The following is an 11,656-nucleotide window of genomic DNA, read 5'->3' as shown; positions in this document are numbered from 1 at the left end:
TTTAGAATTTAAAAGAAAAGCAAATTTAAAAAAAGGAGTTTCATCTTCTAACATGTGACAAAAGACAGAATTTGCTGTCTAAAACAAGATAACAACACCAGTTACACCACTGCTTCATCAACTTTGCCTGGGTTTTAAGGCATCCTAGAATTCTAAGCATGACGAACATTTGTTTTAACAACGGCCAATTGGAAATCTTTCACATGGACTATGGCCAATGTGCATAAACATAAATAAGATTCTAGACAGATGATTTACCCATCACGGTGTCTCTTCTGCTTTGTCCCTCTTAGTACGTCGACCACCTATTTAAACATACAGAGACTAAATTATATTTTATTTTAATTGAATTAGGCTGATAAATCGTCCGATAACCGCCCGATAAGAGCTAAACCGATACCAATCCGCCCGATATCTTATCGGGTGGCTAGCGGATTAATACATTTAAAAGCCCATAACCGATAAGCTAAATCGTTAAGAGTAATAACCGCCCGATAAGCAGCCCTATTTCAGACATTAAAAATTCTGATTATTATTGAAGAATTAATTCAAATTGCCGCCCACCTAATTTCTTAAACAATTATAATTCATGTGAAATATATGTATAACTGTGTATAATCAATGTATAATCTATATATAACGGTTAGAAAAGGTAAACATTGGATTTGACCGGCTATTTGTGTAATATCCCGTCTATATTATTAACTTGATACATTGAGATATGTAAATAAGCACAAATTTGAAAAACTAAAGTTGATTCATTCTTGATTAAGAAAAAATAACACTTAGTTTGAGCCAAAACAAAAAGTCTAAAACATCACTTATTATGGACCGGAGGGAGGATCTTATACCCAACGAACATAATAGTAGTAGTAATCTACGCATTCGTCTTTACATATACTGTACAAATGCTACTACTACCCTATCAGTTAATCAAAATACTAACGCGTCTGATCATGGTACTTTCAGCATCTTTAGCGGTACCTCTGAAATGGTAATGGTTGATTTTGACCATAACCAACTCAGGAGACGAAACTAATCGGCCAGTGAGTTTCGAAGGAGTGCTAAAATCCACAATGAACCGTTCGAAGCAAAAAAGCTACCAACATTGATCGGTTTCCCACTTCCGGCGAGTAGTGTAATGGCTACGAGTTCCCGCCGACGACACTCCGACAGACCGTCCAAATCTATTCCCAAATAGTGTCCGATCATATTTGGCACGTTTTTCTGGATCGGAGAGAGTAGCATAAGCTGATTGAACTCTAATAAAGTCCTCAGCTGAAGAATTCTGCTGAAATCGGACGACATCGGGATGTAAAATTCTGGCCAATCTCCGGTAAGCAGACTTAATTTCATGAGTAGTAGCACCAGCTTGAAGTCCTAGAACTTCATACAACGATGACTGTGAGGCGATGTTAGAGCTAGTAGTAGTCCTCTCGGCGGTGGAGTAAGCGGCGGAAACAGAGAACGATCGCTGCTGCCGGAAGCTGACGGAGCACGGCGGTGTTTGCTGCCGGAAGCTGATGGAGCTCGGCGGTGTTAGTGGCGCACAGGCAGAAAATTTGGAGCCGGTAATTGAAGTTGAGAAAAGAAAAGAAGAAGTAGAAGTAGAAGCCATTGAATTGGAATTTTTGGTTCTAGAACAATTTGGTTAGTTATTGTGTGAATGTTTGGATAGGTCATAGGTGAACGAACCTATCCCTATTTATAGTGGTAGTGTCATAGACGGGAGAAACATTTATTTATAATATATTTATATACATTATAATTTAATTCAACACAATATCTTTGACACATGAATATGTAATTTAATGCGTTTTTAGCTCAATTCATTGAAATATAAAAATTAATTATTAAAAATCCACGCCATATAATTGGTCATTAATTTTTTGGGTTTTCCGCCTAATATTCAATATCGTTATCGAGACCCTAATTGATTTAGATTCGTATTGCGTAAGGTTAACCAAAGGGAAGTCCCCTAGCATGACAAATAGCCCTTAAAGTGGATGGTGTTAAATTTTTGTTCGCGTTTTCCCCATGGACAGAACGACAAGTTTAACAAGTGTCGCTTCTTGTTTGTCCCATGTGTAACACTTTAACTTTTAACCTTAAAGTTTTGCCCATGACCTTAAGCCTATGAGACAAATGGAGATACAAAATTAAAGACTACCATAAAAAAATGTCATATTCTGCATATTTGTGATCAAATTATAAGTCTAATTAAAAGTATTAGGGGTTATTCGGTATAATGGTGGAATATCCCAAAAATATCTCACAGAGTGGGATATTCCATGAAATTAGCTACCCCTATTTCCTATATTGGATAGCTAATCCCACTATGTTAATGTAAAAGTAATTCTGGTATTAGCTAATACCCCAAACTAAACATAAAATAAAGCTAGTCCCAAACTTTATCCCAAAATCAGGGGTGGCTCTAAAGGCTTGGGCAGTGAGGCCGTCGCCTTAGGCCCCCCAAAATTTGAAGGCGCAAATTTATTTTTTCACTATTTCTTCTTCTTCTTTTTCTTTGTAACGACCCGACCGGTCGTTTTGAGCTTTTGCACTTTGCTCGCCAGTTCTCGGGCATGGCTTGCCCCGTGTGATGTATTATGACTTATATAAATCGTTGGTTTTGGTTTTCAGGGTAATCGGAATGAATTTGGAAGAGCAGTTCTCAGTTGAAGCATGAAATTTGAAAGGTTTGACCAAGTTTTGACTTTTTAGTATTCGATCTCGGATTTGGATTTCTATGATTTGGTTAGCTCCGTTAGGTGATTTTGGACTTGGGAGCACGTCCGGAATGTATTTTGGAGGTCCGTGGTAGATTTAGGCTCGAATTGGCGAAATTGGAAATTTGGTGTTTTCCGATCGGCAGTGGAAATTTTGATATCGGGGTCGGAATGGAATTCCGGAAATGGGAGTAGGTCCGTTGTGTCATTTGTGATGTGTGTGCAAAATTTCAGGTCATTCGGACGAGGTTTGATAGACTTTTTGATCGAATTCGGAATTTGGAAGTTTTGGAATTCTTAGGCTTGAATCCGAGGGTGATTTGATGTTTTGATGTTGTTTTGAGCATTCCGAAGGTTGGAACAAGTTTGAATTATGTTATGGGGTGTGTTGACATATTTGGTCGGGGTCCCATGAGGCTCGGATATGTTTTGGAAGAGCTTTTGGAAGATTTTGGCGTTTTGAGCATAAGCATGTAATGATCCAAAGGTCCATTTTTAGTTCTAGAGATCGAAATTTGATTTTGAGACTTCCGGAATTTTGATAATGAATTATAGGAGTGATCTGGAAAGTTTGGTCTAATTTCATCAAGTCGCGATCGGGTTTTTGACGCGAATCATGAGTTAATTATTTAACGAGTGAAATGGATATCGCACTGAGCAAACAAGCTCTGAATTGAGTTTCGATTGAAGGACTATTTTTGTATCATTAATTGTGACTCATAGGAACAAGAATCATCGAATTTCGAGTTCGTCTGATGGAGTTAGAGCCTTTTTAGTGAAATTAAAGACTGCTGGTGCATTAGATCTGGTGTGCACCTTTTAGCGACCAGATTGGACCTTTTAGCGACGGGAATTAAGCCTTTAGCGACCAGGATCGGATTTATTAAAGCTGTTATGTTTTTTTTAGCTCATTTTGACTTTTTTTGGTGAAAGAACACGGCTTGGGGCGATTTTTGAGCAAGAAATCATGAGAAATATTGAGGTAAGTCACTTGTGATCATTTCTACTCCATAATATTGAATTATCATCGAATAATCCGACTAGATTACATGTTTTTGAGGTGTAAATTGGGGATTTGGACCTAGGGATTTGACAATAAGATTTGAAGATTTGGAGGCCGAATTGTTATCGGAATTTAGTAATTTTGGTATGGTTGGATTCGTGGTTGAATGGGTTATCGGATTTTGTGAGTTTCGTCGGATTTCGAAGCGTGGGCCCGGGGGCCGGGTTTGAGCAATTTCGGGATTTTGATGTTAAATTGGATATTTTCGAGTGGGCTTCGCTCCCGTAGCATATTTTAATGATTATGTACTGATTGTGGCTTGATTTGGAGCATCCGGAGGTCGATTCGTGCGGGCGAGGCATTGCGGGCTATAGTTTGGACCGGATCGAGGTAAGTAATGATTATAAATACTGTCCTGAGGGTTTGAAACCCCGGATTACACATCGTTGTGTTATTTTGAGGTGACGCACACGTTAGATGACGAGCGTGGAGTTGTGCACCGTTGGGGATTGTGACTTGGTCCGTCCCGTACGATTGTTGAGTCGCGTATTTGATTCGAAACCTTATGATATTCCATGTTCTAGAGATTGATATTATATTTTGGGCTGTATGACATGTTTGGGGCCTTGTGCCGACCTGTTGAGACCCTTAAGGGCATTTTTACTATTTTTCCTCACTCTATTTGTTTTGAAAGCATATCCTCAGTCATGTTTTTACCTGGTTATTGTTTAAATCTGGTTTTATCACTATATTTCTTAAAAATGTAAAAACTGTTTGGGTTGGGTTCCCTGTTTTACTGATGGTCCGAGTGATCGTGAGTTGATGATTGAGATAGATCGATAGTATGATTGTGAGGTTGATGACTGAGATAGATTGAGAGTCTGATTGTGAGACTAATGACTGAGAGAGGCCGAGGGCCTGGTTGTGAGGATTATATATCTATGGATCGGGCTGCACGCCGCAGCAATGACATAGCGCTTGGGCTGTAGGAGCCCCTCCGGAGTCTGCACATCCCCAGTGAGCGCAGTCGACTATATATATGGATCGGGCTGCACGCCGCAGCGATATATGGATCGGGCTGCACACCGCAGCAGTTACTATATGGTACCTATTGAGCGTGAGTGCTGAGTGTGAGCGCTGAATGGTAGGAGTTGAGTCACGAGTGACTGAAAGGCTAGCCCGAGGGGCGATAGATATATACATGCACATGAGTGATGTTTGCCTGAGGGGCCTGATTATGAACTTATTGATTTTCACTTCTCTTTAGAGTGAGTTTCTATTGAATATGTTGATTTAATGACTGTTTTCACTCATCTTTATACCGAGCCTTTGTCGAAAATGTTAGATAAATGTTTTTAAACAACTTTCATTTAAGCTGGGGTTTATGAGATGTTCAGAACTTAATCACTAATTTGGCTTTTGTTATTTCCATTGAGATTTTCTTGTTAGGAGGTGTTTATAACTCTTGTTTTGCCCGAGGGGCTGTTTATGAATTATGTTTTGCCCGAGGGGCGGATTATGGTTTTCAGCTCTTTTATTAAAAATGGTATTGAACCCCTACTGAATCTGTCGGAAGGCATTTTAAATGATTTTTACCAAAAGCTGGATTTTAAAAGAGGCGATTGACTCGTATTCTGATTTAGCAGCCTGTGTGCTTATTGAGTTTAACATAAATGTGGATTCATTGTTTCCTACTGCTCAGTCTTTATTTACTCTTATTACTTACTAGGTTGGAGTACTCACATTACTCCCTGTACCTCGTGTGCAGATTCACATATTTCGGAACCCGGTAGCGGGTGTTGGTAGCTCAAACGCGGAGTCATCAGAGTTAGCAAGGTGGCTGCACGACGTTCGCAGCACCGCTTCCTTCCTCTTATTTTCATTTCTGTACTTAGTACATTTTACTGTTTTTGTTGTGTTCAGACCTTAGTAGATGCTCATGACTAGTGACACCCTGATGTCGGGCTTGTATAATTATTCTGCATTTTTCTTTTAAATGTTCATTATGAGGTTAATGGTTTATAAATGGTATAAAAACAACTTTTAATGGAAAATGGTTGACTTGGAGAATTGTGTCGGCTGGCCTTGTCTTCACGAGAGGCGCCATCACGACCGGGTTCGGTTTGGGGTCGTGACAAGTTGGTATCAGAGCCTAGGTTACATAGGTCTCACGAGTCATGAGCAGGTTTAGTAGAGTCTCGCGAATCGGTACGGAGACGTCTGTATTTATCCTCGAGAGGCTGCAGAACCTTTAGGAAAACTTCACATTCTTGAATTCTATCGTGCGTCCTTTGATGCAGCTCGAAATGTAACTCTTTGAATTCCTTCCACGCGTTCGTGTGCACGCATGAGCGCTCAGTATCCGATTTGCATCGATTGCTCGTGATTCCCTGATCGAGGGGCGAGATGTGATCTCAGTGTGTTGATGTTGGGCCAGTCTGGAATACTTGAGGCCGGATTTTTGCCTATAGCTTGAGCACCGAGGTGTTGATTGCGTGAGCGCGTGTTTCTGGATCTATATGTGCTGTTGTGTCCCTATTAAGGGAAGTGATGACTGGATTGTTACGTGACGAGTATGATGTGACTGCGAGATGTATTCATATGATTTGGAAGCGACGAGAAAGGTCTGCTGGAGGATAGAAGAACTATTAGGTGCTTGATTTCCATCTTGATTCGAGGTATAGCCCCGAGTTATGGGCGTGTGAAGAATCTTTCCATGTTTCCTTGTGGGAGTGAGTAAAAAAAAAATCATGATGCGGTATGAGTTCAGACTCAGGAAGACTAAGTGACTGCGTAGTGTTTATGACAGTGGAAGGTATACGGAAATGTTAGTTGGAGGCAAAACAGGTGGGTTATCTCCTACGGAGTGTTCTGAGGTTGTGTGATCCTTATGTTGTCTGTTAGAAGATCTCATTTACAAGTGAAAAATATGTGTTGAAATTTAAATTTGGGTCGCTTAAGAGAGTGGGCTTGACTGTTGCGAGGATGAATGCGAGATTTGCAGAAGATTTAAAGTACCAGATGGTCTGTGTTTCACGAGCTTATGAAGGATTGAGTTTAATCTCATTATGGTATTATGACAGCAATAGGGTATATGCGTTATGAGTTATTGTGTGTGTTTTGGTCTATGGCTTCGAGCCAAGTGGGGGAGTCTGCTATTGATTAGGCGATTGCACGGTTATGTGCTATGTTAGTTCCAGTTTGAAGCGTACTGGTGAATCAGTTATGGCTTATGGAGATTGAGACCGAGGATGTCTCGAGTAAAGGAAAATTTTAACAAAGGTTATGTCATGCTTCATAGGTGTAAGAGAATCTCAGAATGTCTTGAGTTGTTGTTGGTAAAAGATGCTCGGTGCATAGAGCAGGAAGTTGCTTGGTTGTATTGGGATGTATAGTGTTTTTCTTCTAGATGGGATCAATGGAAAGTTCTTGGTTAGTTGAGTACATAGTTGCTTGTGGCTCGGAAGGGATATGAAGTTCTCATGATATCCTAGGATGGTATGGCACATGCGATATGTTATGGAGGGTGGAGAATTGCGTGAGTAAGGTTACGGTTGAGTTCTGAAAGGAAGGACATAAAATTCTTAGGCAGCACGGGCAATTTCAGATGATTAAGGAAAAGGTACTGCTGATTGGTGTGGCTTGATGAGGGTATACATTTCAGAAAGGGCGATGTGTTTGAGTTATGGATGCTTTACTGATATTGCGACACTATCTTGTCTTATCGACTGATGATATGCAAGTTTGCTAGGTGGCACAGAAGAATTATAGGTGTACCTCTCATGGGATGATTGAGTATTAGAGGTATGTTGTATATTCGAGCGGCAAAATTGGGATCAGATATGGTAATTCATGTGCTTTATGGACTTGGAGACTGGAAGTTCTCATAAGCAGGTTAGCTCGTGGTTGAGGACGGTAAAGATGTGGGTAAGTTAATCAGATGATAGTATGTGCTATAATTCAGTCATTGTGAACCTTCGGAGGGTTATTTATCTGTTGTGAGTGACTAGAGTTGGTGTATGGTTCATTAGTAGACTTATATGGATGCGTGTTCTGGATCGGGACGGCTTTGTTGACCCCGAATTGTATTGTTGAGGGATGTGTTGATTCGATTGTTATTGAGCTTATTAGTAATCTGGGGAGGTCTATGAGTCACCTTTCTGTGTTGCGAGGTGTTATGATTTGTTGGTTATAGGCACATATGGTGTGATTCTATTGGGGTCTCATAGTGGGAGTCGAGCGGGAGGAGTATTGGATATTGCTTGGCGGATGGCGCATCGGTTATGTCCTTCGGGTTATGCGGTGTTATGTATTTGCTTCACCGTGGTTATGACGATTTACTTTGGTTCTAGACATCAATTGCGCGTGGTCATCAATTTCGAGCAGAGTGACTTGAGGTGTTTCATGTGGAGCAGTGTTTGGGTAGGGTCGCGCATTGCAGCGAAGTTATGTAGAGGTATGACCTTGCGAGTTAGATTCGTTTGTTCTGTTCCTATGATGTGAGACGGGTTCTCAGCCTTGTGTTCTGGTGGTACTGGTGAGCTTGAGGTACAACTCTTTCATTTGAGTCGTTTTCATGATTTGAGTATGTTCGGACTGTTGCTTATTGGTGCGCGTATTGTGCAAGTTGCGGCTTAGGCCTGTATTGATGTGTCATGTCACCAGAGTAGTGTTGGATTAGAGGAGATCGTTGGGGTCATTAATAAATACGAACGGATTCGATTTCAGCATGTTGGAAGGATAATATCGAGGTTCGGCTCAGAAAATTTGCTATGGTGTTTGCCAAGGAAGAAGTTTCATGAATGGTTGATCTGGGAAATGGTTATGGCTTACCGCGTGTTTTAGGGATCATTGGCAGTATATGAAAGTGTTGGGATGAGACTTTAGTTGATAAGAGTTTTTCTATCGGTATTCGGGTGCTGTGTGCAGCTGCTGTGAATAGAAGTTGTCGCTACCAGCGTTTGAGTTACGTGGTTTATCATGGAATTGCATCCGAGGTTGCAGGTATGGTTTGTTACAGCTGGTTCGGGCTTATTCAGAATATAGATGTGAGATTCTGATCTTGTGAATGATGTCCGAAGTGGAAATGTGGTTTTAAGGCTTATGGGCTAGGTTGGAATGTGAAAAATGCAGTTTCATTGTGTTATCGGACCTATATGAGATAGGGTGACGTGGGATCACCCCGGGTATATGCATGGTAAGGTTATTCAACGATTGGTTGGCTTTTAGAACAACTCTGGGCATGTTCGAGGACGAACGTATGTTTAACTAGGGGAGGATGTAACGACCCGACCGGTCGTTTTGAGCTTTTGCACTTTGCTCGCCAGTTCTCGGGCATGGCTTGCCCCGTGTGATGTATTATGACTTATGTAAATCGTTGGTTTTGGTTTTCAGGGTAATCGGAATGAATTTGGAAGAACAGTTCTCAGTTGAAGCATGAAATTTGAAAGGTTTGACCAAGTTTTGACTTTTTAGTATTCGATCTCGGATTTGGATTTCTATGATTTGGTTAGCTCCGTTAGGTGATTTTGGACTCGGAAGCGCGTCCGAAATATATTTTGGAGGTCCGTGGTAGATTTAGGCTCGAATTGGCAAAATTGGAAATTTGGCGTTTTCGGTCGGCAGTGGAAATTTTGATATCGGGGTCGTAATGGAATTCCGGAAATGGGAGTAGGTCAGTTGTGTCATTTGTGATGTGTATGCAAAATTTCAGGTCATTCGGACGAGGTTTGATAGACTTTTGGATCGAATTCGGAATTCGGAAGTTTTGGAATTCTTAGGCTTGAATCCGAGGGTGATTTGATGTTTTGATGTTGTTTTGAGCATTCCGAAGGTTGGAACAAGTTTGAATTATGTTATGGGGTGTGTTGGCATATTTGGTCGGGGTCCCATGAGGCTCGGATATGTTTTGGAAGAGTTTTTGGAAGATTTTGGCGTTTTGAGCATAAGCATGTAATGATCCAAAGGTCCATTTTTAGTTCTAGAGATCGAAATTTGATTTTGAGACTTCCGGAATTTTGATAATGAATTATAGGAGTGATCTGGAAAGTTTGGTCTAATTTCATCAAGTTGCGATCGGGTTTTTAACGCGAATCATGAGCTAATTGTTTAACGAGTGAAATGGATATCGCACTGAGCAAACGAGCTCCGAATTGAGTTTCGATTGAAGGACTATGTTCGTATCATTATTTGTGACTCATAGGAACAAGAATCATCGAATTCCGAGTTCGTATGATGGAGTTAGAGCCTTTTTAGTGAAATTAAAGACTGCTAGTGCATCAGATCTGGTGTGCACCTTTTAGCGACCAGATTGGCCATTTTAGCGACGGGAATTAAGCCTTTAGCGACCAGAATCGGATTTATTAAAGCTGTTACGTTAATTAGCTCATTTTGATATTTTTTTTGGTGAAAGAACACGGCTAGGGGCGATTTTTGAGCAAGAAAGCATGGGAAATATTGAGGTAAGTAACTTGTGATCATTTCTACTCCATAATATTGAATTATCATCGAATAATCCGACTAGATTACATGTTTTTAAGGTGTAAATTGGGGATTTGGACCTAGGGATTTGAAAATAAGATTTGAAGATTTGGAGGCCGAATTGTTATCGGAATTTAGTAATTTTGGTATGGTTGGACTCGTGGTTGAATGGGTTATCGGATTTTGTGAGTTTCGTCGGATTTCGAAGCGTGGGCCCGAGGCCGGGTTTGAGCAATTTCGGGATTTTGATGTTAAATTGGATATTTTCGAGTGGGCTTCGCTCCCTTAGCATATTTTAATGATTATGTACTGATTGTGGCTAGATTTGGAGCATCCGGAGGTCGATTCGTGCGGGCGAGGCATCACGGGCTATAGTTTGGACCGGATCGAGGTAAGTAATGATTGTAAATACTGTCCAGAGGGTTTGAAATCCCGGATTACACATCGTTGTGTTATTTTGAGGTGATGCACACGCTAGATGACGAGCGTGGAGTTGTGCACCGTTGGGGATTGTGACTTGGTCCGTCCCGTACGATTGTTAATTCGCGTATTTGATTTGAAACCTTATGATATTCCATGTTCTAGAGATTGGTATTATATTTTGGGCTGTATGCCATGTTTGGGGCCTTGTGCCGACCTGTTGAGACCCTTAAGGGCATTTTTACTATTTTTCCTCACTCTATTTGTTTTAAAAGCATATCCTCAGTCATGTTTTTACCTGGTTATTGTTTAAATCTGGTTTTATCACTATATTTCTTAAAAATGTGAAAACTATTTGGGCTGTGTTCCCTGTTTTACTGATGGTCCGAGTGATCGTGAGTTGATGACTGAGATAGATCGATGGTCTGATTGTGAGGTTGATGACTGAGATAGACTGAAAGTCTGATTGTGAGGTTAATGACTGAGAGAGGCCGAGGGCCTGGTTGTGAGGATTATATATATATGGATCGGGCTGTACGCCATAGCGATATGTTGGATCGGGTCGCACGCCGCAGCGATATAACGCTTGGGCTGTAGGAGCCCCTCGGGAGTCTGCACACTCCCAGTGAGCGCAGTCGACTATATATATGGATTGGGCTGCACGCCGCAGCGATATATGGATCGGGCTGCACGCCGCAGCGGTTATTATATGGTACCTATTGAGCGTGAGTGCTGAGTGTGAGCGCTGAATGGTAGGAGTTAAGTCACGAGTGACTGAGAGGCTAGCCCGAGGGGCGATAGATATATACATGCACATGAGTGATGTTTGCCTGAGGGGCCTGATTATGAACTTATTGATTTTCACTTCTCTTTAGAGTGAGTTTCTATCGAATATGTTGATTTAATGACTGTTTTCACTCATCTTTATACTGAGCCTCTGTCGAAAATGTTAGATAAATGTTTTTAAACAACTTTCATTTAAGCTGGGGTTTATGAGATGTTCAGAACTTAATCACTGATTTGG

At 41.0% G+C, this 11,656-nt stretch overlaps 1 protein-coding gene across 1 annotated transcript; it reads right to left on the bottom strand.

The window, feature by feature from the left end:
- Positions 1–738: 738 nt before the first annotated feature.
- On the bottom strand, positions 739–1,691 carry LOC109220163 (chaperone protein dnaJ 11, chloroplastic-like). The gene has a single exon (XM_019384626.1). It carries the CDS (start codon positions 1,616–1,618, stop codon positions 1,100–1,102), a length of 519 nt encoding a protein of 172 aa, XP_019240171.1. The 5' UTR covers positions 1,619–1,691; the 3' UTR covers positions 739–1,099.
- Between the last annotated feature and the right edge of the window lie 9,965 nt (positions 1,692–11,656).

This window comes from Nicotiana attenuata, unplaced genomic scaffold, assembly GCF_001879085.1.
Source record: "Nicotiana attenuata strain UT unplaced genomic scaffold, NIATTr2, whole genome shotgun sequence".
Taxonomy (NCBI): domain Eukaryota; kingdom Viridiplantae; phylum Streptophyta; class Magnoliopsida; order Solanales; family Solanaceae; genus Nicotiana; species Nicotiana attenuata.
Note: the sequence above shows the minus strand (reverse complement) of the source record. Positions and strands in the feature narration are given on the sequence as shown.